The sequence below is a fragment of the Lemur catta genome, chromosome 6, assembly GCF_020740605.2.
Source record: "Lemur catta isolate mLemCat1 chromosome 6, mLemCat1.pri, whole genome shotgun sequence".
Classification (NCBI taxonomy): Eukaryota; Metazoa; Chordata; class Mammalia; order Primates; family Lemuridae; genus Lemur; species Lemur catta.
The window spans coordinates 55,342,855-55,370,350 of NC_059133.1; the positions used below are offsets into that span (position 1 = coordinate 55,342,855).

Consider the following 27,496-nt stretch of genomic DNA (forward strand, 5'->3'; position numbering starts at 1 on the left):
CAGGGTTTAAGTGATGTATCTTTATTATATTAAGATTAAATCAAAAGGAAATGTTTCATTTAAAACACTGGGGAAAATCATTTTAAAATATTTATCCTAAGGATTAAATCTAACTTTGGAGGTAGAACAGTCACATGGCTTCTATGAGCAATAAGACAGTTCCAAAAGGTTACCGCAGAGAGACAGGCAAGCCATAGGCTACAGGTGCAGCCCCAATAAGATACTTGAGTCGGGGAGCCTGGCGGGCCTGGCTGACATAGTAGAGAAGGGGTGCCCCTGGGCCTGCTCCAAGCCAGCCCTGCAACAGAGCCTCCGTGTAGCGGTCAATGTCACGGTCAGTCACATCCCAGAGATTACCCAGAAACAAGGGGCTGGGAAAAGAGAAGGAAGAAACACTAAGTAAGGGCTCTAAAAACAGAATGCACAGGAAAACACGATTAGTGATGGTGGTGGGGAAGTGGAAAGGATTAAGCCAATGAGAATTAGGGTTAGGGTTAGCTCTTTGTTCCAGGAGGAAGATAGAAAGGTACTAAAGCAGTGGGTCCCCAACCTTTTTGACACCAGGTACTGTTTTCATGGAAGACAATTTTTCCACGGACTGGGACAGTGGGGGGGGGTTGGGGATGGTTTTGGGATGATTCAAGCACATTACATTTATTGTGTACTTTATTTCTATTATTATTAAATTGTAATATATACTCAAATAATTATACAACTCACCATAGGTTGGGGACCCCTGAGCTAAGGGTTAAAGGCCTAGGCATACCAGGGAACCAGGATGGGAGGAAAGTGGGGCACAAGAGGAAGGATTCAGGATTCAGAGCTGGGAAAGGACCTGGGGTAGGGGCAGAGTCTTAGTGTCCCAGGATGGATCCTGTCCCGTGAGACTCACCAGCCAGCCATGATGTACTTGAGCACGATGCCAGCCCCCTCCAGGTTTCCATGCACAGCCAAGGCCGCACTGCTGCAGCCAAACAGCAGAGCCACTGCCCGGCAGCTCAGCCGCAGGATGGCCTGCCCATCGAGGAAGCGGGCACCAGCCCCGTGCCCTGCATAGCTAAGGCAGAAGGAGGTGAGATGAGCCTTGACCTAGCAGTACCAGGCCTCTGCCTGTGTGACCAGAGGCTCTGAAGTCCCCAAACAACACATAGTGATACCATCTCCTCTCCCCACATCCCCGCCCTAAGCACTCACATATATAAGTCATGCTCTGTCAGGGCTGCCTGCACCTGTTCAGGGGTTGGCACCTCCCCAATCACCCCTCTCCAGCCAGCTTCACTGTAGGGAAAAGGCAGAAGAATAAAGGCCAGCCATGGTGGCTCACGCCTGTAACTCCAGCACTTTGGGAGGCCAAGGCAGGAGGACTGCTTGAGGCCAGGAGTTTGGGACCAGCCTAGGTAACATAAGTGAGACCCCCGTTTCTACAACAAATAAGAAAAATTAGCTGGGCATAGTGGCACTCGCCTGTAGTCTCAGCTAATTGGGAGGCTGAGGTGGGAAGATCACTTGAGCCCAGCACTTCAAGGCTGCAGTTAGCTGTGACCACACCATTGCACTCCAGCCGGGGTGGCAGAGTGAGACCCTCGTCTTAAGAAAAAAAAAGAATAGGGAACTGCAGAGCAGGGGTCATGTGGCAAAGAGGGTGTACCGAACATTATTAGATAGAAGGTGGGCTGCAACAACTGATTGCGGAGCAAAGGCAGAATGTGGCCACTATATGTTGTCTCTACCTTTCCCTGTCCCCCTTCTTGACCTCACCCCACTGACCTGCTAAAATTGGCTCGAAATTGTTCCTCTGTGCTTGTCAGGTTCTTGTGAGGGTTCAGGACATAGAAGGTACTTCTCGGATCTACTCCTTGGCTCAGCACTGATGAGGCCCCAGACTGAGGAGGAGACATTGGTAGTTTGGACCCACCAGGAGGCCCAAGCTCCAACAAACTCAGCTCCTTTGCACATCTGACCCATTCCTATCTTCCCAGGTCTCTCTGCCTCTCTTTCTTCAGGTCTTCCCCAAACACCAATCATCCTCAGATACCAGCCCCTGAACCCGCACCTCTTTGATGATGGAGTAGCTGAGTAGGAAGCGGAAGGAGGGCATCCGGGTGACAGGTAGTGCTCGGAGGCTGGGCATGCTTTCCCATGGCAGCTTCTGCAGGTCCTGGGCAAAAAGCACTCAGAGGTTACTGTCCCCAGCCAGGTATATGCAGGAGTCACACGGGACATAGGGGTGAGTTGGTGCCCATTACCCACTAGACACTGCCCCAGCTCTTTACCTTGTCTAGCACCAAGGTGAGGTGCTTATTGTTTGGTGCCGTCTGGCCCTTTAGACGTCCTACTGCCTCATTCAGGAGCTCGTGGGCTTGTTCTGGCTGGGTTGGGCACAGCCCATAGGCCAGGGCCTGAATGTCCTGAGGGGTGAGGGTTCCGGCACCACTGAGCATGACCTGCAGGGGAATGGTGGTCGGTGAGCACCATAACTCCCCTCTCTACTCATGATGGCCAGTGGGGAGAATTTAGTTTCTTCCCCTTGCCTGCTTTCTTAACTCACTTTCAGCAGAGTGGGGTCAGGATATTTCCAGCCACATTCCTGCAGCAACTCTTGGAGGCGGGAGGCCTCCTGGGCAGGGCCGGGCTCCTCACTGGATGGCAGCAGCAGCCCCCTCCAGCAGCCCAACACAGACTTCTCCAGGGAAGTGATGAGAGCCTGAAAGCAGACGGCAGAGCCTTTAGTCAGAGGAAGCCGAGTCTCTTCCGCACAGGTGCTGACATTTTGGAGGCGAGGAAATGGGTTTTCCAATGGGTATATTTGCCTTACATCTTTCTGCCAGTCATAGCAGGCAAGAATGTAGGAACTTTTTTCCATTTTCCAAAACTCTGGAGAGTATATACTACTATATATCTCTATGTTGTAACAAATAGGACAGGTAGGCAATGAAGCCAGGAGACTGATATTTGAGCTTAAATCCTTTTTCTTGGCTGGGTGCAGTGGCTCACACCTATAGTCCCAGCACTCTTTGGGAGGATCACTTGAGCCCAGGATTTCGTGGCTGCAGCAAACTAGGATCCAGGCTAGACAACAGAGTGAGACCTCCGTCTCAAAAAACAAAAACAAAAAATCCCTTTTCTCGTGTGCATCCTTAAATATTCCATTGCCATACCCGCTTCAATTTTTGACTCTTATGTAAAGTCTTCCCCAAGTGACATAATTTTCTACTTAGGCCTACTCTTCTAGAAATGGAAGTAGCTCAGCACTGACCCAGGATATCTGATAGAGAAGACACTGGCATCCCTGGGGTCATTTCTAGAGCAGGCCTGACCCCACTCATCCTGGCAGCACACACCTCCATCCTGTGGTCCAGTTCTAGACGCCCCGTCCACCATTCCCGCTTGTCAGTGCAGCTGCTGTTCTCTTTCTGTTCCTTCTGGATGGCATCAAACTCATTCAGGGCTGAACTGAGAGAAAGCTGTGGGACGGGGGTTGTGAGACCTCTGGTTGTGCATGTGATCACTGTCTCTCCATCCCCCAGCCACAAAATATAAGCAGCCTGACCAGAAGCCCACCCCAGCTCGACTCTGCTCCATGGCCCAGGAATCTTACCTTGTTCTGGGCAGTGGGGATCTGCACAGTGACTGGGGGACTGTCTTTTTCCAGCCGGGTCAGCAGGAGGGTGTTGCCCACAGTTCCAGGCTGGAGGGTGGCCAGGGCCAACACACATACAGTCACCCCTAACAACAGGACACACCCAGGATCATTTCAGCTGTTACAAGGAATTCCCTTCCCTGTCTTTGGTGCTCAATACTTGTCCATCACTCAAGACAACTCCAAGAAGTCTTCCCTGGAAACTGGAGTTCAAGGTGCTCTCTCTTGCCCTAATACCACTCTCTGGACAGAGACCATGTCTTGTACTTCTTTGTGTCCCTCACAGCAGCTAACAAAGGGCCTTGCACAGAGCAAGGCACTCAAATCATCAAATCATCTGTTAACATGTTTCACATGTTCAGATGTCTGACACATCTGAACTCACCCCTGAAGACACTGAATTTGCTGATAAATCATAGTTAAGGTTAAAAAAAAAAATCAACTTTCTGATTTATTTTTTTCTCCCACTCCTCAACTTTCTGATTTAGAGTTTGAGGAGAGAAACAAAATGGCCAACAGGTGAAAAGGCATGACCTAAATCTATGTAAAGTGGCCTGTGCCCAAAACTCCTTCACCCAGCTCCTTAGTAAAAAGAAGCCTAAGAGGACAGAGAGCCAGCCAGAAGCCTGCCAGCATACCACTGGGGATCAGAGCCAGGTGCTCCTGGAAACTCTCCTTCTCAGGCTGAGGGAAGTGGCCCAATCCTGAAGTCCTGAAGGAAAAGAGGTGCTGGATGCAGGCCAGGGGGACATCTCTAGGCCTCTCCTGAAGGCTCAGCCTCTGGAGCTGATCTGCCATTTCAAGCGATCCTCGGTGCTTCTGGATCTTGCTGCAGGCAACACAGGTAGGGGTGAGTGCCCCTCCTTCACAGTCTGGACCCTCCTTCCAGTCTGCCCCAGCAGGGACCTTGGGCATGGTGGGCACCCACCTGAGCTGCCTGTGGAGGTGGGCGAGTAGCTGGTGGCGACAGGTGATGGAGACAGACTCGGTGACAAGGAAGGCAGTGGCATAGGGATCTCGGTCGCCCAGGCACAAGGCCAGGAAGCGGCAGAGGTGTGCATAGAGCTCACTAGGAGGACAGTGATTGATGCCCCGGAAAGCAACGCTCAGTGAGTCACAGATGGAATCCAGGGTAGAAAGACCTAGAGGAAGGTCAAGATACTTGATACAGATGAATCCCTTATTTCCTAGTTGATAGGAACTCTCAAGAAGGAATCCCTGTCTCATCTCCCACACGGTAAACAGCAGCTACTATTAATGAGGGGACATGTGCCAAGTAGGGTGCTATGCAACTTACAGGCATCAACTCACTCCATCCTCCCCAAATCCCGTTTTAGAGTAAAGGAAACAGAAGCTCAGAGAAGTGAAGTGACTTGCACACAGCTAGTAGACAGAGTGCTGGGATTCAAACCCAGGTTCCAAGGCTACTGGATCCAGATGGGAATCCAAAGCCAGAACCACTGACAGACTGGAAAGACACAGGGATCAAGAGACCTAGAGGCTCAGCCCTCTCCAGGTTACGACATCACAGGGGTCAGCATATTCACCAAGGGCTGCAGGGGCCATGGGGAGCTGGAGCCAAGAACCGAGGTCCCTGTCACTGTCCTTGTCTGGGCACAGGATGGGCAGCTCTTCCTTGCTGGAATCCCGTCTCAACAGCTCCCGTTCTCCTATGGCTGTATCAGGGCCTGAAGCTGGAGCCGTGCTACCTGGGGAGAGAGCGTGACTTTTTCATAGCACTCCCTCTTGCCATCCCTTTTGTTCTTCCTTCTATAATCTAGTCCCTTGGAGCCAGCAAAAGAACTTTCTTCCTGCACTCCGTTGGCATCAGTTATTTCTTGTGCATTGGCCCCAGGGCACTTCCCGCAAACACGCACCTTCTGCCTCTTACCCTTGCCTTCTTACCTGACGCCGAGTCTTCCCCATCAGAGCCCCTGAGGATCTCAAAGCTCATTTCCATCTGGTTTTCCATCAGTTCCTCCTCAGGAACGGTCCTCATGATCTCAGGGCCAAGCCTGGCCTGGCCAGAAACAGCCCTCTGGGGTCCTTGCTCCTCACAATGTCTTGATGCCACCTTCTTGGCCCTTCTGCTCCTGCCACTCAGGCCAGGGGGCCCAGGAGCAACCACTGCGTCAGTCTTCGCATTAGTCTTCGAGCTCAGGCCCTTTCTCGCCCCGCCCCGGCCCCGAGAAGCAGTGCCCTTTCTTTTAGGTTCCTCTACCAGCTGTGCCTCAGCTGAGACAGGGTCTTCTAAGTCACTGTCATCACTGAAGTTCACCTAGGATCAGAGGGAATGAGAGAAGGGCCAAGGGGCCTTCAGTGACAAGACACCTTCTGACAGCAGGTGGCGCTGCGGAGGCACCAGCAGGCACTGAGGGCTTGGGAAGTTTAAGAATTATTATTTTTTATTTTTTTATTTTTTATTTTTATCATCTTTTTTTTGAGACAGAGTCTCGCTGTGTTGCCCGAGCTAGAGTGAGTGCTGTGGCGTCAGCCTAGCTCACAGCAACCTCAAACTCCTGGGCTTAAGCGATCCTCTTGCCTCAGCCTCCCGAGTAGCTGGGACTACAGGCATGCGCCACCATGCCCGGCTAATTTTTTCTATATATATTTTTTTTAGTTGGCCAGATAATTTCTTGTTTTATTTTTAGTAGAGACGGGGTCTCACTCTTGCTGAGACTGGTCTCGAACTCCTGACCTCGAGCAATCCACCCGCCTCGGCCTCCCAGAGTGCTAGGATTACAGGCGTGAGCCACCTCGCCCGGCCCTTTTTTTTTTTTTTTTTTGAGACAGAGTCTCACTCTGTTGCCCGGGCTAGAGTGAGTGCCGTGGCGTCAGCCTAGCTCACAGCAACCTCAAACTCCTGGGCTTTAAGTGATCCTACTGCCTCAGCCTCCCGAGTAGCTGGGACTACAGGCATGTGCCACCATGCCCGGCTAATTTTTTCTATATATATTTTTAGTTGTCCAGATAATTTTTTTTTTATTTCTATTTTTAGTAGAGACGGGGTCTCGCTCAGGCTGGTCTCGAACTCCTGACCTCGAGCGATCCACCCGCCTCGGCCTCCCAGAGGGCTAGGATTACAGGTGTGAGCCACAAGAATTAACTTTCACATGACACCCACCACCCTCAATCAGGGGCAGCAAAAAACCTTGGGTGTGAAAAGAAGGAGAGGAGGGAACAGAAGATAAGGAGGAAGGATGAAAAGGAAAAGGAATCTTGGAGTTCAGGAAAGTGCCTTCTATCTGAAACAAAGGGAGACCTGGAAGAGGTCTTGCTGTGGAAGATGTAGGGGTCCTGCAGATAGCAGGAGAGATTAAGCTTGCACTTGGCCCTAGGGAGGGGAAGCTATCCCACAGGGACACCTGTTTTGCAGAACACTCTTCTCCAGGGCCACCTCCCCTATACCAATACCACCGGGGGACAGTCCCATCTCACCTTGAGGCGTGTCTGGACCCTCTGTTGTACCTTGGGGGCTTGGGGAACTTCAGGCTTTGGCTTTGTAGGGTAGATTTCCTCAAACACGGTGAAGGGGACACGAGGGCCAGCTGGCCTGGCCCGGCCTGGGGGCTTAGGTGTACAGGGTGGTCCTCCACCTTCCAGACTTTTCTGACAGGTATTATGGAGAGGCAGGGGAGCAGAGGCAACCTGCTTGCGCCCTTGTCCAGAACGTTTTTGGCTCCGAGTCTTAGAGGGCTCTGAGCCTGCAGGGCTTTTTATTAATGGTGGCTGCCAGCCCCAGGAGCTTGCAAAAAGCTGGGCAGTGCAGCAGCTCAGGCCAGCCAGCTTTGCAAGGGCCCGAATCAGGAGAAGGCTGGCTCGCCAGGGCTCCAGGTGTGGTATCCGTGCTGCTACAAACTTCAGCCCCGACTCCAGGACCTTCTGCAGGTTCTTGTTTGATGGCTGGCTCAGGCCCTCCAGTGCTAGCCGTGTGTATGCCTGTGCCAAGATCTCATCCAGGAGGCTTGGGACTGGGGACGGGGGTGTTTTATGATTCAGGGAAGCTTGGAGACCTTGAGTGAGGCGCTTAGTGGCTGCAGGGCAACCCTTCACCACGACCTGCAGCAGATCCAGGCCCTGGGCCTGATGACCCATGGCCAGACTCACCCCTGCTGTGACCAACACCCAGCGCAGACAGACTGCTGAGAGGACAGGGCTGTCACAGAGCGAGCAGTCACAGGTGGGTGAATGGGACAGGAAGCCGGGGCTGGGCTGGGGCTTTGTTTTCAGTATGGGGGAGGAGTTTGTAGAAGGTGCTATGGGGCCAGGCTCCTTGGCCACAGTGGCTACTAGTTCCAGAGCAGGGCCTCTTAGGAAGAGCTCCTCTTCCGGAAGCTGTGGAGGACAGGGCACCTGGACCTGCTGCTTCCCCTTCTGCAGGTGGACCTTCTTCATGGGGTGCAGGTGCTGGGCCACCCCATTGAACTCTGGGGAGAGGGCAGAACAAGAATTACAAAACTGGTTCCTATGTGAGGGAGATGTTAAAAAAAAAAAACTGGGAGAAATGGTATCAACCACTTCTTGACCTACCTCAGGGCCCAAACCCTAATATATGTGTTATATACTTATAAATTACTCATATATATTACGGTTACAGTGAGCTATGATGGCACCATTGTACTCCAGCCTGGGCACAGAACAAGACCCTGTCTCTAAATAAATGAGCAAGACCCTGTTTAGACCCTGTCTCTAAATAAATAAATAGATAGATAAATAAATAAAGCCAACAGAGTGAGACCCTGTCTCTAAGTAAATAAATAAGTAAATTTCTTTGGTTTGTTTTTGGTCTTTTTTTGAAACAGAGTCTCACTCTGTTGCCCTGAGTAGAGTGCTGTGCCATCAGCCTAACTCACAGCAACCTCAAACTCTTGGGCTCAAGCAATCCTACTGCCTCAGCCTCCTGAGTAGCTGGGACCACAGATGCATGCCACGATGCCTGGTTAATTTTTATATTTTTAGTAGAGATGGGGCCTAATTTTTGCTCAGGCTGGTCTTGAACTCGTGACCTCAAGTGATCCTCCTGCCTCGGCCTCCGAGTGCTAGGATTACAGGTGTGAGCCACCACGCCCAGCCAAATAAATAAACTTAAAACAGCCAAAATGTATTGGGCCAAGGTGAAATCTAGAATCAGGGTGGGTTAGCTTGGATAGGTTATCTGAAGGAAGGAGACCAATGGTTTGAAGTCAAGGGAGTATTGCCCGGGGAACAGAAGTCAGTGTCTAATTTAGAAGGGAACCAAACCTCTATGTATAGACATGTTGTAGTATGCGGATGACTTTCACCACTGTCCGGGCATGGGGGTATGGCTGCTCACCTGTGCAAGACTCGAGCAAGAACAGAACCTGCTGCAGGTCTGACTGACAGAGGTCGATGTCATTGCGAGCCAGCTCCAGCTCACTCTTTAGCACCAGGAACAGGGCACACCTTGTTGGGAGAGGGGAGGAGAACCAATCAGAGGAATCTTTTCTTCCCCGGGAGTCTTTCTCTTTGCTCCTTTCCCAAGCAGAGCCATCACCATCTTGCCTTGCCTCCAAAAGGCCTTCATTCCCTAAAGCTGACTTAAAGGCTCCGTACGGAAAACCCTTTACACTGCTCTCTCATCCCAACTCATCTCTGTGCATAGGACAGAATTTCCCAAACTGCATTCCTCAAAAAAAGGATCCTGTAGGCAAATAAATGTAGGAAAATACTGTACACTAGATATCCCTTTTGGACATCTACAATACATATGAGCATACTGTAGGACATGGAGAGTCCTATAGGAAATAAAAATATCTAACCTTGATTAATTCAGCATTTCCCACTTAATTAGCTACAGAATGTGTTTCTTCCACAAATCCTTCTAAACATAACATGTGATCTGTGGAATGGTTTGGGAATCCATGGTCAAGGGTGTGTGGCACTCAATTGCCAGAATCAGCATCCTCTTGGGCCCTGTACTCACTGGCGTGGTATCTGCAACTTCGTAGTGAGTTTCAGGGCCTCCAAGCAAAAGGCCTTGGCTTCACTCACACTACCCAGGTAGCCCAGGCGGCAGACTAGCTTCTCTGAGCAGCTCAGCACCTCTGTAAGAACCTGCCATTTTTGTACCAGGTTTTCACCTGTAGCAAAGGAGAGAGAAAAGACCATCATCACACAGCACCAGTCTAGATCCTCTGGAGACAAAACTACCATCTCCACCATTCAGCCTGTCTGTTCTCCTCCTCAGACTCACCATAGTCCAGAAATTGTGTCTCCACAACTGCTTTTTGAATTGAAAGTACATCACCGCCCATCAGCAAGAGGATGATGCTTCGAAGGAGCTTATGCGAGTCCATGAGCGCTATCTCAGGTGTCTGCCAGCCTGTGGGAGGTGGGGCAGAGAAAGAAGGGAGAAGATGCAGCCAGAACTTGTGCTACCTTCAACTACTAAGACAGTGGATACGACGCATGCTACCCACTCTTCCTTCTGCACCTAAGGCAGACAGAGCTAATCAATCACAGAACTCTTTCTCTCAGATTCCATGGGGTCACAGAATCCTTTCAGCCTAGTATTCCAGGCAGTCACTAATTAATTGATTAGTGATAGCAGGCCAACTGAAACCCATTTGCTATCCCAGGCCTACCGTATGCAGGTTCTAGGTAGGCCAGTCCACACAGTTGGACAGCAGAGAGGACAAGGGCTACAAAGAGCTGATGGCAGACAAACCATGCACATCATCCAAGGAGGACCATCCACCCTGTTCTTTCACCTTGGGCACAGAGCTGCTCCCAGAGGGAGCCTGCGAGGCTGTTTGATGAGAGGCTAAGGTAGACTGCAGCCAGCTGCAGGGCCTGAACACGCAGCAAGTACCAAGCCTTGGATGACTTCTGGAGAGCAGGATCCCGAACGACAGACAGCAACAAGGAGACACCCTCAGTCACCTGAGAGAGAGAAGGGGCCGGAGGACATCAGTAAGTGAAGTCAGACAAGCATGTCGGAGCTTGAGATGGCCCTGGATACCTGGCCCAATCCCTTGCTTGTAAGAATGATAAAGGATATAGAGAAGAAACTAGAGCCTGGAGAATACAGACTTGGCCAAGTCACACAGCTAGTTTGGGAGAAACTCAGGTCTTTTGGATCCTACTGGATTTATAGTCTAGAGCTCCTGTGCTTTCCCAGGATCACTCTTGTCCCAGTTTTTAGTCACAGGACAGACTTCTTCCCTCCTACCCTTGAGGAAACTGGAAAAGAATGAGGGGTAGTATCTGTCTGTACCAGAGGAGGATTGGCGAACAAGTCATTGGCAAGGAAATATTACTGCTTCTCAGGGTCAGGATCATTCTGTCTAGCTCCAGGCAAACATCCAGAAAATTCTAAATTCTAAAATCTTTTTTTTGAGACAGAGTCTTGCTTTGTCACCCCAGCTGGAGTGCAGTGGTGTCATCGTAGCTCACTGCAACCTCAAACTCTTGGGTTCAAGCGAGCCTCCTGCCTCAAATCTCCTGAGTGGCTAAGATTACAGATGCACATCACCATGCCTAATTTTTCCATTTTTTGTACAGACAGGGTCTTGCTTTTGCTCAGGCTGGTCTTGAACTCCTGAGCTCAAGCAATCCTTCTGCCTCAGCCTCCCAGATTGCTGGGATCACAAGTTTGAGCCACTGCGCCTGGCCTAAAAGCTTTCTAATACCCAAGACCTTCCGCGATTAAGAAAGTGAGAAATACCTTCTGGTGAGTCCAGTAGAGTTGACTTCGAAGTAGAACACAGGTCAGGGAAAGGAGCAGGTATGCGTCAGTGGTCTGATCAAGATGCTTCAGGCTGAATTCAGCCTCTTCCAGGTATAACTAAGGAAGCAATCAGAGGGCGCATGAGGACAGGCAGCCAGACTCTTCAAATTCAAGTGGAGTGCAGCATTCACAAGCAATATGCCCAACATGTTCAATTAAATATTAAATTATTTCAAGTATTATAACCTACATAGGAGTTATTCATTCACTAACTAAAATGTTCATTTAACACTTTCAGTTAACCACCATGCTACAAAGGCAAAGCTGAATGAAGAATAAGCAGGACCTTCTGTCATATATCTTACAAGGCAGTGGTGACACAGGCATACATAAGCAATCATGACACAGTGCCATGAGTACTACCCAGTGGCATGGGGACCCAGGGAAAGCAACTGATTCTGCCCTTGAAGAAGAGGATGTAGAAAATGCTTCATGAAGGAGGTGACGATGGAGCTAGGCTTTGAAAAGGAAGTACAGGTTTGCTGAGGGAAATAAAAGGGGGGAGTGGTACGTTTTGGGTGGAGGGACTAACACAACCAAAGACAGAGAGGCACACATAGGGACTACAAAGTAACTGGTATGATTTGGCATAAGGTTCATGGGAGGAAGTGGCAGAGAAAGCATGAACTGGAATATAAAAGATGTGCAATATAGAATCTGTATAGTATACTTTAGATAATGGAGAAGCCACTGAAATCTTTGAAGTAGGAGAGATAAGATCAGACCTGAGCCTACTAGTAGTAGTTAGAAGACAAAGAAGAAAAGGGGAAACCTGGAGACAAGGAGACCAACTGGAAGACACTGTGATAGTCCTGTGTGAGTGATGAAGCAACAACGAAGGCAGCAGAAGCAGTGGGAAGTACAGGATTAGCAATATGTGCCTGGAGCAGAATCTGTAAGACTCAATGAACTGGATTTACAGTGAGGAGACACCTCCTCTTCTCACGGCTGCCTCTAACACTCCACACCTTACAACACTCCAGCCAAATGTGGTGGGACAAGGCAGAGAAGCTGTGTCTTCAGTGTCCTGTCTTCTCAGAGAAAAAAATGAGCCTCTAAAACCACAGGCCTTATGCTTCTCCCAGGCTAGGGTGGCTGGCCACTCACCTGGGCATAGCTGGGACAGCCAAGGGTCAGGAGGAGCTGGGCGATGTGGCAGGAGGAGCCAGCTGCCTTCACGTGATCCTCCAGTCTCTCAGAGACCATCTGCAGAAGCAGGAGGACCTCCAGAGCCTGCAGGGGCTGGTAGGCCAGGAGCAGCAAGTTTAGCACCAAGTTTAGCCTCCATTTGTATCCTCTGCTCCCCAGCCCTTTGGGACCCTGGACTGTGGTCTGACCTCAGGGTCTGGATGGAATGTGGATGGTTATATGGACAGAGCAACCATCAGACATCCTCAGGGAGCCCAAGATGAGAGCGGCAAGGGAGGCTACAAACCACCCCATCTTCTGTTTTAAAGCCTGGATGTCAATCACCATCAATAGCCAGGATTTACCGAGCGCTCACTGTTATGCATCAGGCATTGTGCCAAGAGGTCTGCACGCACCAACTCATTTAATCTTTATGGCAACTCTAATCCCAATTTTACAGCAGAGGATACTAAGACCCATGTAAGTTAAGTTGCTCGTCTACGTTCACTAGAACCAAGACTCAAATCTAGGGCTGAGGTACTTCCCAGGCTCCTTATGTGACAAATATGGTCTAATGGCTCATAGTAACAGTATGTGCAATGTTTTGGTTTTTTGTTTGTTTGTTTTTAGTTTTCTCATGTGGGGTCCAGGGAAGAGCTTCAGAGTGCCTTTGAAACCCGCTGAGATTGCATGTAAGAATGTAAAATTGCATCTATAGGAATCTATGTATTTTTCTGAGTATATAGGTCTCAAATTATCTAATAATAATAATTAAAGCTAACATCTGAGCATTCCATTTACACAAAACATCTTCCAGACATCATCATATAGAATGATGATAATACCATGAAGTAGTATTATTGTCCCTATGTTAGAGATAAGGAAACTTAGACTGAGATGGTTAAGCAACTTGCCTGAGGCCATACACTAATAAGTAGTGGAGCCTGGATTTAAACTCAGGGGACTGATGATAGAGCCTATTCTTTTTTTTTTTTTTTTGAGACAATTTTGCTCTGTCATCCTGGGTAGAGCGCAGTGGCATCATGGTAGCTCACAGCAACCTCCAACCCCTGGGCTCAAGCAATCCTCCTGCCTCAGCCTTCCGAGTAGCTAGGGCTACAGATGCATGCCATGATGCCTGGTTAATCTGTCTATTTTTAGTAGAGGTGGGGTCTCGCTCTTGCTCAGGCTGGTCTCAAACTCCTGGGTTCAAGCAGTCCTCCTGCCTCGGCTTCCCAGAGTGCTAGGATTATGGACGTGAGCCACTGTGCCTGGCCAAGCCTATGTTCTTAGTCACTGAGTTATATGCTTCTCAGCAGGTTCATAGGTCAAAGAAGACAAAGGAGCTCAGTTTCTGATTCAGCCCATTTGTATGGGTCCACATCAATTCCCTACCCCATTACCTTCGCCAGGAGCTGATAGAGGGCTGCTAGGATCTGCAGTGACGCTGCTGTCTGCTGGAGACACCGCACAGCTGGAGCCTGCTCCTTTGAAAGCACCTCCTTCCACAGGACCAGAGCTTGGTCCAGGCATTTGGACTGAGCTGTAAGTCAGAAGAAAGTGACTGCTTTCTTAGCATGGGCCATCTGGAGAGAACCTGGCTTTCTCCATAACATCTCTGCCCTTTGTGCCAGCCTCCCACCCTACAAGGCCAGCTTCTCCCACACTCGGGGTCCCTGTTGTGCTCTTAAGAAGCCATGGAGGAGACACCGGTGCCACGGCACATTTACTGCACTCACCAGCATCTGCAGCCAGGTTGAAGGCAATGTTACTATATAGGAAACGATCTTCCTGGAGTTTTTCTTCATAGTTCAGGTCATTAACTTCAAATTCCTCCAGGTTACTAGGGGCCTGGGCTCTCCGATCTCGCTCAATACCCTGGGTGGGGAGATCAGGATGTAAAACAGGTTGGGTACAAACTTACCTGGTGGCCCAGGGAAAATAACTGTACACCCAGTTCTGCTCAGCCCCACAGCAGCCACACTCACTTCCTGCATTTTGGCTTCCAGGGTACAGATGTAGAGCCATAGCAAGGCCTGTGCTTTATCGTCCAGAAGCCGATCCCTGGCCTGGGCTTCAGGCCTCACAGACTCCAGAAGCTGCAGGGCTTCCTGGATAGCATCCAAGGCCGAGCTGTAGGGAGAGACGCACTTAATCTGGGCCTACTATGAGTACCTGCCACAGCGCCCTGGGAGGGGCCTGCTGCAGAACAGCTGGCCTCACCCTTTGAGCTTCCATGGCCACAAAATGAAGGGGGCACTCAGGGATGTAGAGAGGGAAACTGGCTCTGAAAAGAGTGAGAAGACCTAGGGCAAGGAGCAAGAGTGGCCTCCCCAGGTATCCCTCCTCACCAGGTATCCCTCCTCACCAGTCCGTCTGCTGGGCAAAGTCGTGGTAGCAGAGCACCTGAGCAAGTTCCACCAGGTGGGTGGCTCGTGCCCATGCCCCAGCTGGTGTCTCCTCGGGGCTCAGCTCCAGCAGGTCACAGATGATGTTGAAGCGTTCCTGTCCAGTGTCAGCCCGCACCGCCTTATAGGCCTGTAGCTCCTCCCTCAGCAGGACAGCCAGGGTCTCCGGGTCCCAGCCACTCAGGCTGTCTCGCAGAGTCCTGAGAGAGGGCAGGCTCAACACCAGGGCAGAGCCCACGAGGCACAAAGCCTCTGCCCCATACCAAGGAGCCTCAGCCTTGGCTTGCTGAGAGTTCAGTAAGTTTCCCATTATGGCTTTAAAAGTTTAAATCAGATCATACAGTTCCTTTGTTTAAAACACTGCAGTGGACTGCCACTAGGAATCATATCCAAATCCCTTCCATGGCCTATAAGGCCTTGTGTGACCTGGCCTCTGGCCACCTTGACCCCTTCATTCCTTGTGTCTCCCTACCCTACACCCCATTCCACTACCTTCCAGCGTGCTGGCTTTCTCAACATCTTCCCAACCTTATTCCTACCTTGGAGCCTTTGTATTTACTATTCTATTCTACTATTCCCGCTTCAAGGAATTCTCTTCCCGGAAATCTATTTTTATTTTTTTAAATGAGTCTTGCTCTGTCACCCACGCTGGATGCAGCAGCACAATCACAGCTCACTGCAGCCTCAAACTCCTGGGTTCAAGTGATCCTCCTGCCTCAGCCTCTGGAGTAGCTAGGATTACAGGTGCACGCCACCATGCCCGGCTAACTTTTAAACTTTTTGTAGAGACAGGGTCTCACCGTGTATCCCAGGCTGGTCACTTCCCCAAGAACTTTAAAGGGTGGATTCCTCCACATTCTCTGGTCTCATCTCATATATTACTTCTTCAAAAAGGGCTTCCCTAAATAGCCCATCTAAAGTTGCTCCCTTTTTAAGCAAATCACCCTGTTTGATTATCTTCATAGAACATATATGAAATGTACTTATTTTTGTATATCTCCCCAAGTAGAACATAAGCTCCAAAAAAACAAGAGCATTGCCTGTCACCACTATACCCCCAGTATCTAGCACGGTGGCTGGCATATAGTAGGCATTCAGTGAATAATTAATGAATGAATCACGGCCTTTTTCAAACATAGGATGGAAGGACATGACCATGAGTACAAAAGGCCACCCTATCCATGGGGCAAATGTGATTATCCCTTCCCCACCAACTCACTTTAGCTGTAGCTCCTTGTCTCCAGCCCTGGCTGCATCCATTTTGACCCGAACCCAGAAAGTGACCGGCTCAGTCATGTGTTCAGGGCTACGGGGCTGCAGCGCTGCCAGCCACAAAGTCACCATCTTGCAGCCCTGGGCCTGTTTACCCAGTTTCTTCAAACTCTCTACATGTAGCCGGAAGCACCTGTGCAACTGACCAGAGAAAGGGAACAGACAAACGGGAGAGAGGAAGCAATGAGTGTGCATGGTGGGAGGGTATGTGCCTGTACAAGCATATACACCATATGGGGCTGGGGGGATTGGCAGGTGGCCCTCCTGCTGCACCCCCACCCCAACACAGGTGACAACTAAGAACTAAATACCCTGGATGCTCTCAACCTCAAAGGCTCCATCCACCCCACCACCATATTCATCATCTACACCCTTGAAAACCTGCTTCTCCTCCTGCAATCCTTCTCTCAGCAGATGGCACTGCCTTCTCCTGAGTCAGAAAGGCTGGGTCATGCTTGACTCTCCCTTCTCTCGCTCTCCCTCCCTCCCAGCCAGTCACTTACCAGGCTAATCCTTGGCCTCTCGCACCCATCCACTTCTCTCCATCCCTCGTGCAGCTTCTTCAGTTCAGCTCACCCTTCCCTGCCTAGGCTACTGCAGCATCCTGATTACCCAGTCTTGTCTCTTGCACTACGTTCATCACAGTGATGCCAGAGAACTTCAGAGCACCCATCTGATATCACGACTCCACTCACAACCTTTAGAGGCTCACCACCTCGGTCAAGATGAAACCCAAGGCCCTCTACAACCCACCTTGCTTGCCAATCCAGCCAACCAATCCTTTCACAGGTATTCTTAAGAACATTGATTGGTTCTCACTCTGGTTGCCCAAAGAACCATCTGGGGGAACTTTTAAAATATTCAGATGCCTGCGCTCCAGTGCTAGAGATCCTGATGCAATTAACTAGGGACAGGTATTAGAATTTTTATAAAGTTCACTCAGGTGATTCTAATGAGCAGCTAGGTTGAGAACCACAGGCTTAGGATAAGCCTAAATGTAAAAAGTAAGTCAATCTAAAGAAAAATATTAAGTAAGTAACAATACAGGTGAGGAATGGGAAGTCTCGCCACAGGTACTAGTGTCAACATGCTGCTCCTAACACCCTACTCCGAGGCAAGGTCCTGGCTAAGCCCTTTCCGGCTACTCCACTACCACATGACTTTCCTTCCGTGCCCTTTTTCCCTCGTACCTTCTCAGGAGGCACCTCAGGATAAGTGCCTGGCTTTGCCAAGCCCAGGTGCTGACAGAGTGGCTCGGAGATAGCACAGGCCTCGGCATAGAGTTTGTGACTGTAGAAGCTGTAGGCCAAGTTACTGGTGTAAGAGGCTGCAGGAGAGAGAAAGGACAAGTGACCATAGGCATGGTTCCCACTGCCCTCCTGCTGGAGAGCCAGCAGAGAGTTGTTCAACCTGTAGTCAGCTCAGCAGCTTCCAGATCAGACAGGAACCCCTATCGTTAGGCAATGGGGAAGGGGTGGCTCTCCCCTTCCTGCTCCAAGTTGACCTATGCCCTCCATTCCAATAGGGAGAACCCACGCCACCCAGTTTTACAAGGCTGAGTCCACATTCCAACACAGGCCCATCTCTCCTCACATTCCAATCTCTTTGTTGTGCTTCAAAAGTCAGCATTTTAGGGGAGATGCTCTGACCTGTCTCTCACTTTCCTCTCCTTCCCTCAGTCCACTGAAGCCACACTAGCCTCCTTGCTATTCTTCCAACGTACCAGACCCTCTCCTGCCTCTGGGCCCTGGCACTGTTTCCTTGCCAGAGATGTTCTTTCCCAGGTATCCACATGGTAACTCCTTCACTTACTCCAAGTCTTTGCTCTCACCACCCTCTCAATGAGACTGATCCTGATCATCTGATTTAAGATGATATCTTGCCCCCTCACCCACCCTGGACTCCTAAAATTCCGTCTTATCCTGCTCTACTTTTCCTTTTCCCCATATTTCTTGTCACTTTCTTTTTTTTTTTTTTTTTGAGACAGAGTCTTGCTCTGTTGCCTGGGCTAGAGTGCCGTGGCGTCAGCCTAGCTCACAGCAACCTCAAATTCCTGGGCTTAAGCAATTCTTCTGCCTCAGCCTCCCGAATAGCTGGGACTACAGGCATGCGCCACCATGTCTGGCTAATTTTTTTTCCTATATATATTTTTAGCTGTCCATATAATTTCTTTCTATTTTTAGTAGAGACAGGGTCTCGCTCTTGCTCAAGCTGGTCTCGAACTCCTGATCTCGAGTGATCCTCCTGCCTCGGCCTCCTAGAGTGTTAGGATTACAGGCGTGAGCCACCGCACCAGGCCTCTTGTCACTTTCTAACACGTTGATAATTCACTGACTTATTGAGTCTATTGTTTATCTCCCACCCCCACCCCGAACTAGAATGTGGCTCCCTGAGAGTGGGGATGTTTGTTTTGTTTACTAACACATCTAAGTGCACAAAATAGAGCTTTGTTGACAGTAGGTACTGAACAAATATATGTTGAATAAATAAATTCTAATAACTAATTTATGTAGCTCCTTGGTATCAACATAGATGGCTGCAAGAAAATAAAGTCAGTCTTCAGTACTCTGTGGGAAGAATGTTCATCCTAATAATTTTTGATGATATTTTTATCTCTAAGGCTAAGTTCAACCACTGAGAATATGAAAAGTCCTCCAGAACCTTCCCGTAACTGAAATCCTTGGGATAATATGATTTAAACTAAACAGCCACGCTTTTTGTAAAATGAGAGGGAAATATATTATGAAGTACAAAAATAGGCAAAGCTATTAGGATAGTGGTTGGTGGTGGGGGGTGCTGAGTGGAAGGAGACACAAAAAGGGGTTTTCTGGGATATAAGTCATGCTCTGTCAACTTGACCTAGACATTGATTACAAAGTGTTTTCACTTTGTAAAAATCCATCAAACTGCACACTTATGATCTACGCACTCTTTCTATCCATGTATGCATATTATAATTAAAAAGGGTGAGGAGACTAGGCACGGTGGCTCAGGCCTGTAATCTCAGCCAAGGCAGGAGGATGGCTTGAGGCCAAGAGTTCAAGACCAGCCTGGGCAACATAGTGAGACCTTGTCTCTACAAAAAGTGTTTAAAAATAGCTGAGTGTGGTAGCTTGCACCAGTAGTCCTAGCTACTTGGGAGGCTGAGGTAGGAGGATTGCTTGAGCCCAGGAGTTCAAGGCTGTAGTGAGCTATGATTGCACCACTACAATCTAGCCTGTCTCTAAAAAACAAACAGAAAAAGGGTGGGGAGAAGTATATATGCATATTGGTTTATATATACATAGAATATCTCCAGAAGAATATACAACACTTTGATATTAGTTGCCTCTACAAAGGGGAACTTGGGTGATGAGGATTAGGAGTGGGAGAGGGACTTTTCATTGTATGTCCCTTTGTACTACTTGAATTTTGAACCATGTGGATGTTTTACCTGATTTTTAAAAATTTAAGTTATAAATGTTCTTTAAGATTTAAATATATAGAAAAGTCATAAAGTTGCGTATTAGGTACAAATGTTTGCATGAAACAAATACCAAATCAGATTTTAAAGTCAAAGAGGAAAAAAATTAGTGTCTGTTAAGTTAGCTTCATCACTTCTCTACTGGTGTTAAATATAGAATAACTGATGTATAAACATCTCTTTCACTGACTCCTTGAACCATAAGGAGCCCCTACTGTGATCAGAACCATCCATCAAGTACTATTCATCTGCCTGTTGAGTGATGACCCTCCCAATAACTCTGTATCCGGGCCCCACAGCACTAACCAGTCATCCCTATGTAGTCAGTCAGCTCTCGGCCTGACAGGCCCTCTAAGGCCTCCAGCATCCACACAACAATAGATTTGCAACTCTCCACTAGCTGGGCCAGATCAGCCAAGTCAGCTACCTGAAAGGACAAGAAGGGCTTAGAGGTGAGAATTCATGCTAGGCCCAAAGTGACCTCCACCCCACACCATACCCAAAGCCAAAGCACTGCCAAAGCAACCCCAAAGCTCTCCCGAGGGCAGTGGAATAACCCCAGACCCTAGGACCCTAGTCCAAGTTCCTTGATTCCCAGATGGTACCTGACAGCTTTGGGCAAAGTCATAAACCACGACAGCATAGAGGTGAAGTGCCTGAAAGTACATCTGACGCAAAGACTGCTGCTGTTTGGAGGAGACCCCACAGACCTGAGGAAGGAAATGGAAGGTTGGTTTGAGGTGTAGAGATAAAGAGTGAGCTCCCAGCTGAAGACTGGCCCAGAGTCCTGGAGAGCTGGTGCAGCCCAGGGGGCAGGAAGATGGACATCAGGAGAGGCCTCTGCCGCCTCAGGGTAGACTAGGCTGCTTGCTGGCTGGCTGGGCCTAGTCCAGAAAACAGCTTATCAAGGAGGGAGCCAGGGCTTCCAGATCTTACCAAAGACCCTAGGCTGGTAGTGAGTTCACAGAACCACATCCCCACCCTACCTCCAGGTCCTTAACTCACACTATCATCACGCAGCTGCTGGATAAGGGAGAAGTACCCTCCAAGAAAAGTGAAGAGGCTCAGAATAGCATCAGGTCCATAGTGCCTCTTGGTACCTCGCTCCAGACCTGAAAGGAAGAACTGGCAGGTGTCATACAATGCCCGAAGTGGGGGTGATGGTGCCTTCATACTATTATTCAGAACAGCTGATGCATTTATCAAAACCTTGGCCATTGCCTGGGATCCTTCCTCCCCAACCTGTAGCAGCTCAACTCCCAGCTGGCATAGCTGGAGGCTGGGGGTTAGATTGGTGTTCCTTAGATAACAATGAGCCTTCTCCACCATGCTGATGGCTTTGTTGTAGTGACAGCTCCAGCAGAAGCGACGGCAGTGTTCCACAGTGAGCTCCAAGAGGCAGAGGGCCCTCTGGGGGGAAAGAGGACCAGGAGAGCCCTCTTCCTCACTCACTAAGACTCTGATCACATGCCTGGAGAGCAGGTCATCTAAGAAATCCGCATCTGCTTCATTCAGACCATGTCCACTGGCATCAAATAGCTGATGGGCAGCTACCACTCGACAGGCTGTTGGAGAAGCAAAGTGAGGAACCTCACAAGGAGTACTTTCATCCTCCAAGAGTACTAGGAAGCTCAAGGCCTTCAGCCGAGTTGAGAGTGCAGCTCGAGGCTCCGACAGGGCTTCTGCCCCCTTCCAAAGAAGAGAAAAGCTGCCTCGAGCTATGGCCTCATAGTCCTGGAGAGCAGCTTGGTGAGAGCACTGCATCAAGCAGGCATGGAGGGGCTGAGCAAGGCGGAGCATGGCCTCTGGGCTTCCTTGTGAGGCAACATTCCGCAATAAGATGAAGAGAATTCGTTCCAGGTAGAGGAGAGGGCGCTGGGGAGTGGACCCCAAGTAGCCATCACAGGCCAACTCTGCCAACTCCAGCAGGCTCCCCAGGTGCCCAGGGCAAGCTAGCTTGGCAGTCAGCTGCTGGTTGCAAGCCCTCAGGATGGCATCACAAGTTTGTCTTCTCTCAGCATCAGATCGGCAGCTGGAAAAACCAGCTGGAGTCTTGGACAGGAACTCCTAAGAGAAGGAAAAAATATGATTGGGCCTAGCAAGAGAGGGAAAGAGGCAGGGATAGTAACAAGAAATAGAGTTGATCAAGAGAGAGTCCCCTACTTATCTGTCTCTTCCAAATAAAGCAAAACACAAATAAAACAGTTCCGTTTGGAAAGCCAGGTGTATCCACAGCCACAAAGCACCCCCACCTTCACATCAGGCAGCAACTCTTCAGCCGCCTTCTGGCTGCTTAGCAGAGTCCCAAAGTTGACTCCTTTGAAGATCCTCATGATGCCGGAGAGCTAGGGCAAAGGAAACAAATTAGAGAAGGTGGAGAAGATTCGTAATGGAGCTAACTGGAGGAAGAAGGGTTTGAAGGCCTCAGGAAGGAGGCGGCAATGAATCCCATCTGAAATCCTACTGATGAGGGAAAAAAAAATCCATGCCAGGGCGCCGGGCTCCCGTTATAAACTGACGACGCTTCTGCTCTTCCTTCCTCCCGGCCCATCCCCGCCCTCACTACTACCCCACCAGTCCTCCACTCCACCCTGGGGGACTCCGCCAAGCTCTTCAGCGCCCACCCGGACGTCCCAAGATCTTCCGACCCACTCTCGCAGAGCTGCCTCCAGCTCTCCTCCAAGTCAGCGTGGGGCACCCCATTCGCCTCGGCGCGTACGCACGCTCACGAGTCTTTCCCAGCCTTACCGCCCCAGAAATCGCCCTCCTTCCCACATCCAGGACCTACCCGCCACACTGAGCACCCCGTAAGGATCGAAAACCTTCGTTTTCCGCGCCAGCCCCTCCTTTCAAATATCCCCAGCGGCCAATCAGCGAGGGCTGAGAAACGCCTACGTGCCGCGCGGCGCGCTGGGAGTTGTAGTTCACCCGACGCCCGGCTTCGCCTCGTTACACCGCAACCCCGCCCCAGGTCCTGCCGCTCTGGGCGTTGAGGCCTCTTGGGGGCCCAGGGCTCCCCCTCCCCACCCCCCAGTCAGCTGAGTTCTTAGCCACTCACTGTTGGCTTTAGTCGCTATCGGCAGGGCCAGCCTTTTTCCTCTTTCTCCCCTTTATCTTCAAAGCTCAGGCAAGAGTTTAATCTTCAAGAGAAGAGAAATAGAATAGACAATAGAAAGAACTTACTTGGAAACTCACGCGGTTTGTGTTACTAGGAATAAAGGGCGTAGCCTTCTATGAAATGCTTTTAAAATATAGTTTTCTGAGGGCACTGAAATGAGTATCCAATGGCGATCTCCAACTCTTTGCCATCCAGCCTCGCTCCTTCCATGGGTTGTATCAGGAAGACAGAATCTAGCGCTCTGTGATGGGAGATAGGGGTGGAGTGAGGGCTGTAAGTGACGGAAGAACTACGAAAATTAATTTCCTGGGATCTTTCACAGTCCTTAATGGCTTATGTTTGGTAAGTACTAAGCACTTCCCCAAACATGAAGATTCAGCTGGTTCTGCTTTTCTTTCTTTCCTCCACCAAAGAATTCAGCTCGAAACTCGTCTCCCAGTTAGCTTTTCCCTGATGAACTCTATTGGATAATTCATCCTTCTCCATCATCATAGAGCTCTCCTAGGAGCTGAGAATCTAGAAGGGAAGACTATTTTTCTAAAAACAAAACAAAAAAAAAAAAAGGAAAAGAGGCTGTATGCGCCATGCCTATAATCCCAGCACTTTGGGAGGCTGTAGTGAGAGGATCCCTTGAGGCCAGGAATTCGAAATCAGCTTGAGCAAGCAACATAACAAGACTCATCTATAGGCCAGGTGTGGTGGCTCACGCCTGTAATCCTAGCACTCTGGGAGGCCTCTGGGAGGCCAAGGCGGGAGAATGGCTTGAGGTTGGAAGTTCGAGACCAGCCTGAGCAAGAGCAAGACCTCATCTCTACTAAAAATAGAAAAAAATAGCCAGTCAACTAGAAATAGAAACAAAAAAATTAGCCGGCCTGGTGGCTCGCACCTGTAGTCCCAGCTACTGGGGAGGCTGAGGCAGGAGGAGCTGCTTGAGCCCAGGAGTTTGATGTTGCTGTGAGCTAGGCTGACGCCACAGCACTCTAGCCCAGGCAACAGAGCAAGACTCTGTCAAAAAAAAACCATCTGTAAAAAAAGTAAGTGTCGTATGGCTGTAGATGGCTGTAGTCCTAGTTACCCAGGAGGCTAAGGCAGGATGATCGCTTGAGCCCAAGGAATTCAAGGTTACAGTGAGCTATGATTGGGCTACTAAATTCCAGCCTGGGCAATAGAGTGAGACCCTGCCTCTAAAAAAACCAAAAAAATTATAAACAAAAAATAAAACCTTAAAGTAAGTCCTTTTGTAGTTCATAAGCATGATGATTGGGCTTTCATGTGAATGTATGAGATGTGCCAAGTGTCTCCCTCAAACCTTGTTACAAAATTAATAAAATCTAAAACAATTTTAAAAACTTTAAAGCAAATGTGAGGTATTTTTATAACATCAGATCTGATCCTAAGCATGACAAACTTTTGTTTCACAAACCTGTGGTTCTGTAGGGAGGTGGTAGCAGAAAATAAATGGACAGGGAGGACCACAGGGTTGGGGTTAGGGACAGAGCAATTGGGAGTAGAACCTAGACCCAGCTGACCATTAGCTGGGAAGAGCCCCTCCCCTCCCAGGGCAGGGACTAGATTTCCAGGAAAAGGTCATCCTCCAGGCCTCAGAACTCACTGCTGTCTGCATGCCCCAATCCTGCCTCTTTGTCCATTGGCTCCTGGTTCCTTGGGATGTTTCTATTCTCTTCTTAGGATCACTTAAAAGCTCCAGATCAAATAATCATGTGTCCAGCCAGATGGAAATTCAGAAAATCAGAAGCCTCTTAGTGAAAGATGGTAGTGTGCTATCCAGCCTGACCCCAAGCTGACCTTCCCACTTGAGGAAGAGGAAATGAGTTCAAGTGGAACATACTGACACCCAATTCAACTGCTCACATACTCCAAAGTAGAAGGCGACTCCGCTTGATACTTCCATCTGGGCCAGGACTGAGGATAAACACTGCTGGGAATCCCCCAATCACTGGGATGTGTTGGAAAGTACTACACTCCAGTACAGCCCCATCCACTCATTCTCACACCCAAATCCAGATAGCTCAGCTGGATTGGAAAAGTTAAAAAATAAAATATAAAAGCAAACATTTATGTAGTGCTTATACTGTGGGCCAAGGACTATCCTAGGCACTTAAATACAATAATGCATTTAATCCTCATGAGAGACCTAAGGGGTTGAAACTATGCTATCCTCCCCATTTTACAGATGAGGAAACTGAAGCACAGAGTGGTGGAGCCAGATTTGAACCAGACAGTCAGGCTCTGGATCCACAGTCTTGGCCACTTTCCCTATGCTGCCTTTCTGGAGCATCATGAGCAGTATTTTGCAGAGTGTACACTGGATGAATGGATCCCTCATTTGAACCATATGGAAAGATACCCAAAAGTGGACCAGATGGCCAAATGTTCCCATTCTCTTGCCCTTTTCCAGGGACAGAGCTTGGGATTGGGGAGCAGGGCTACAGACTAAAAGGCAGGTAGGTGAAGGCTCATGGGACACAGGCAGCACATGTCATGAGGGGCAGTGAGTTGGCAGCATGAGGCAAGGTTTAGTCTCAGTTTTGCCACTCACTTGCCACATGCCCTTAGGCAATTCACTTGCTTTCAGTGGATTTTCCTCGAGTAAAAAAAATTTCATCAGCACCTAGCAATACAATGCATGCCTTATAGTAGGTGGTGGATAAAAAATACATTTAAGGCCAAATGGGCAATCCCTAAGATCCTTTCCAGCTCTTAACACACTGAGTCCAACAGGAAAAAACCACCTCCACTCTTTCTGCCACTGGCCCCTCTGAAGCAAGCTCAGTAGAGACAAGCTAAAGGAAACTCATTAGTCTGTCTCCCCTATCCCCCATTTCCAAATCACTCAGGAATGTGATACCCCCCACATGGTTCCAACAATAAATAATTACTGTCATCCAAAACAACAAATCATTAACTAGGCTCTAGATTCTAGTCTAATACACTTCCCAAATGGGCGGTTCTTGAAAAGCCAGGTGTGAACCAGCCTGTCTGCTCTCCAGATATGTACCAAGCACAGTCACGGGCAAAGCACCAACTTGTATGTACACATAGGGGCAACAAAGGTGAGTAAGACAGTTTCCTCCTCCCCTCAAGATCATAGTATAATAGAAGGAGACGGAAAGTCTGCAAATAACTATAAAATATATCTAGGTCCAGCTCAACAGGGCAGAAAGAGGAAGTGGAGTTATTACAACAGACTCTGTCTTCAGTCTCAAGATGATGGGGGGAGGAAAAGGAAAAGATATCTGTTTTTTTGTACTTAACCTCAACCTCTATTCCCTGCAGCCTTGCTGGGGAAACATGTGTCTTTTGTGCTCTGGGTAGGGACCTGAGACCACCATTCATTCCTCCCTGTAGCCTCACCCTGCAGAAGCCCTTCCAGCCTGCATTCCTTCAGCACCAGCTGATGCTATCTCTCCACACAGGTTGGGACCTGCAGGTCTCTGAACATCTTGCATCTTCCTGTCTAGGAAGTAGTCTGGGACCCAAGGAAAGGCTGTCAACCCCTTTCCAGAACAGGTGGGTCCCCCATACCCATTTCAAGCACATTCCAAGATATACCCTTGAGCTTACCTTCCCTCTATCCCTGCCCTTTTTTTTTTTTTTTTTTTTGAGACAGTCTCACTTTGTTGCCCGGGCTAGAGTGAGTGCCGTGGCGTCAGCCTAGCTCACAGCAACCTCAAACTCCTGGGCTTAAGCGATCCTAGTGCCTCAGCCTCCCGAGTAGCTGGGACTACAGGCATGCGCCACCATGCCCGGCTAATTTTTTCTCTATATATTTTTAGTTGGCCAGATAATTTCTTTCTATTTTTTTTTAGTAGAGACGGGGTCTCGCTCTTGCTCAGGCTGGTCTCAAACTCCTGACCTCAAGCGATCCTCCTGCCTCGGCCTCCCAGAGTGCTAGGATTACAGGCATGAGCCACCGGGCCGGCCTATCCCTGCCCTTTTATATTTTAATTTTTTTTTGAAAGGGTGGGAGGTTGGGAGGAGGGGTATTCAGTTGCCTTTTTGTTTTCGTTGGGACAGAGTCTCATTCTGCTGCCCTGGGTATTGTGCAGTGGCGTCATTGTAGCTCACTGCAACCTCTGACTCCTGGGCTCAAGCCATCCCTCTGCCTCAGCCTCTTGGGTAGCTGGGACTACAGGCCCACACTGCAAAACCCCACTAGTTTTTTTTGTTTGTTTTTTTCCTTTCTTTTTGGTAGAGACGGGGTCTTACTCTTGCTCAGGCTGGTCTTGAACTCTTGAGCTCAAGCAATCCTCCTGCCTCAGCCTCCCAGAGTGCTAGGATTATAGGCGTGAGCCACCATGCCTGGCCAATCCCCACCTTTCTTAAAGCTCGCTCTGCTTCCCCTGAGTAGCCCATGTTTTGGTGGGAGGAGAAAAGGCAGATATAATCAGAGGTGAGGCAGGGAGGGGCCCAAAGAACTGGCTCACTGGTACTGTTTCCTGCCCTGATGGCTTCCTCACCCTCACTCAGGCTGGGTAGGGAAAAATCAGGTACAGACAAGATGTCCCAATCCCTTAGCCATTGACTATTCTCTTCCCTTGGCAGCCCTTAATTTAGGTTTCATGCAGGGATATAGGACCTGGGGGACTCAGATGATGCCAGACAAATGGTGCATTCATAGCCACAGAGGCAGAGGGCAGGCAGCATGCACGTGTTGAGCTGCAAGCTTATTCCTGTAGGAAGGGCCCTGGGTTTG

The 27,496-nt window shown here is 49.3% G+C and overlaps 1 protein-coding gene and 1 non-coding gene across 2 annotated transcripts; one reads left to right on the top strand and one right to left on the bottom strand.

The window, feature by feature from the left end:
* Positions 1-22,731, bottom strand: ESPL1 (extra spindle pole bodies like 1, separase). Its single transcript, XM_045553880.1, has 31 exons — positions 22,720-22,731; positions 21,914-22,006; positions 20,667-21,728; positions 20,267-20,371; positions 19,968-20,088; positions 17,389-17,525; positions 16,146-16,339; positions 14,887-15,126; positions 14,507-14,651; positions 14,258-14,396; positions 13,922-14,061; positions 12,498-12,632; positions 11,328-11,447; positions 10,372-10,543; positions 9,855-9,983; positions 9,585-9,741; positions 8,955-9,064; positions 7,079-8,067; positions 5,546-5,918; positions 5,188-5,349; positions 4,569-4,782; positions 4,279-4,469; positions 3,599-3,726; positions 3,342-3,464; positions 2,549-2,704; positions 2,274-2,444; positions 2,054-2,158; positions 1,768-1,883; positions 1,195-1,278; positions 893-1,057; positions 1-371 (listed from the first exon to the last, which is right to left on the bottom strand). Exons 2-31 carry the CDS (start codon positions 21,992-21,994, stop codon positions 170-172), a joined length of 6,366 nt encoding a protein of 2,121 aa, XP_045409836.1. The 5' UTR covers positions 21,995-22,006; positions 22,720-22,731; the 3' UTR covers positions 1-169.
* Positions 22,732-24,011: 1,280 nt separating this feature from the next.
* LOC123640955 lies at positions 24,012-24,116 on the top strand. Its single transcript, XR_006736179.1, has one exon. It is a non-coding gene; the product is annotated as a small nucleolar RNA U13 (small nucleolar RNA).
* Positions 24,117-27,496: the final 3,380 nt, after the last annotated feature.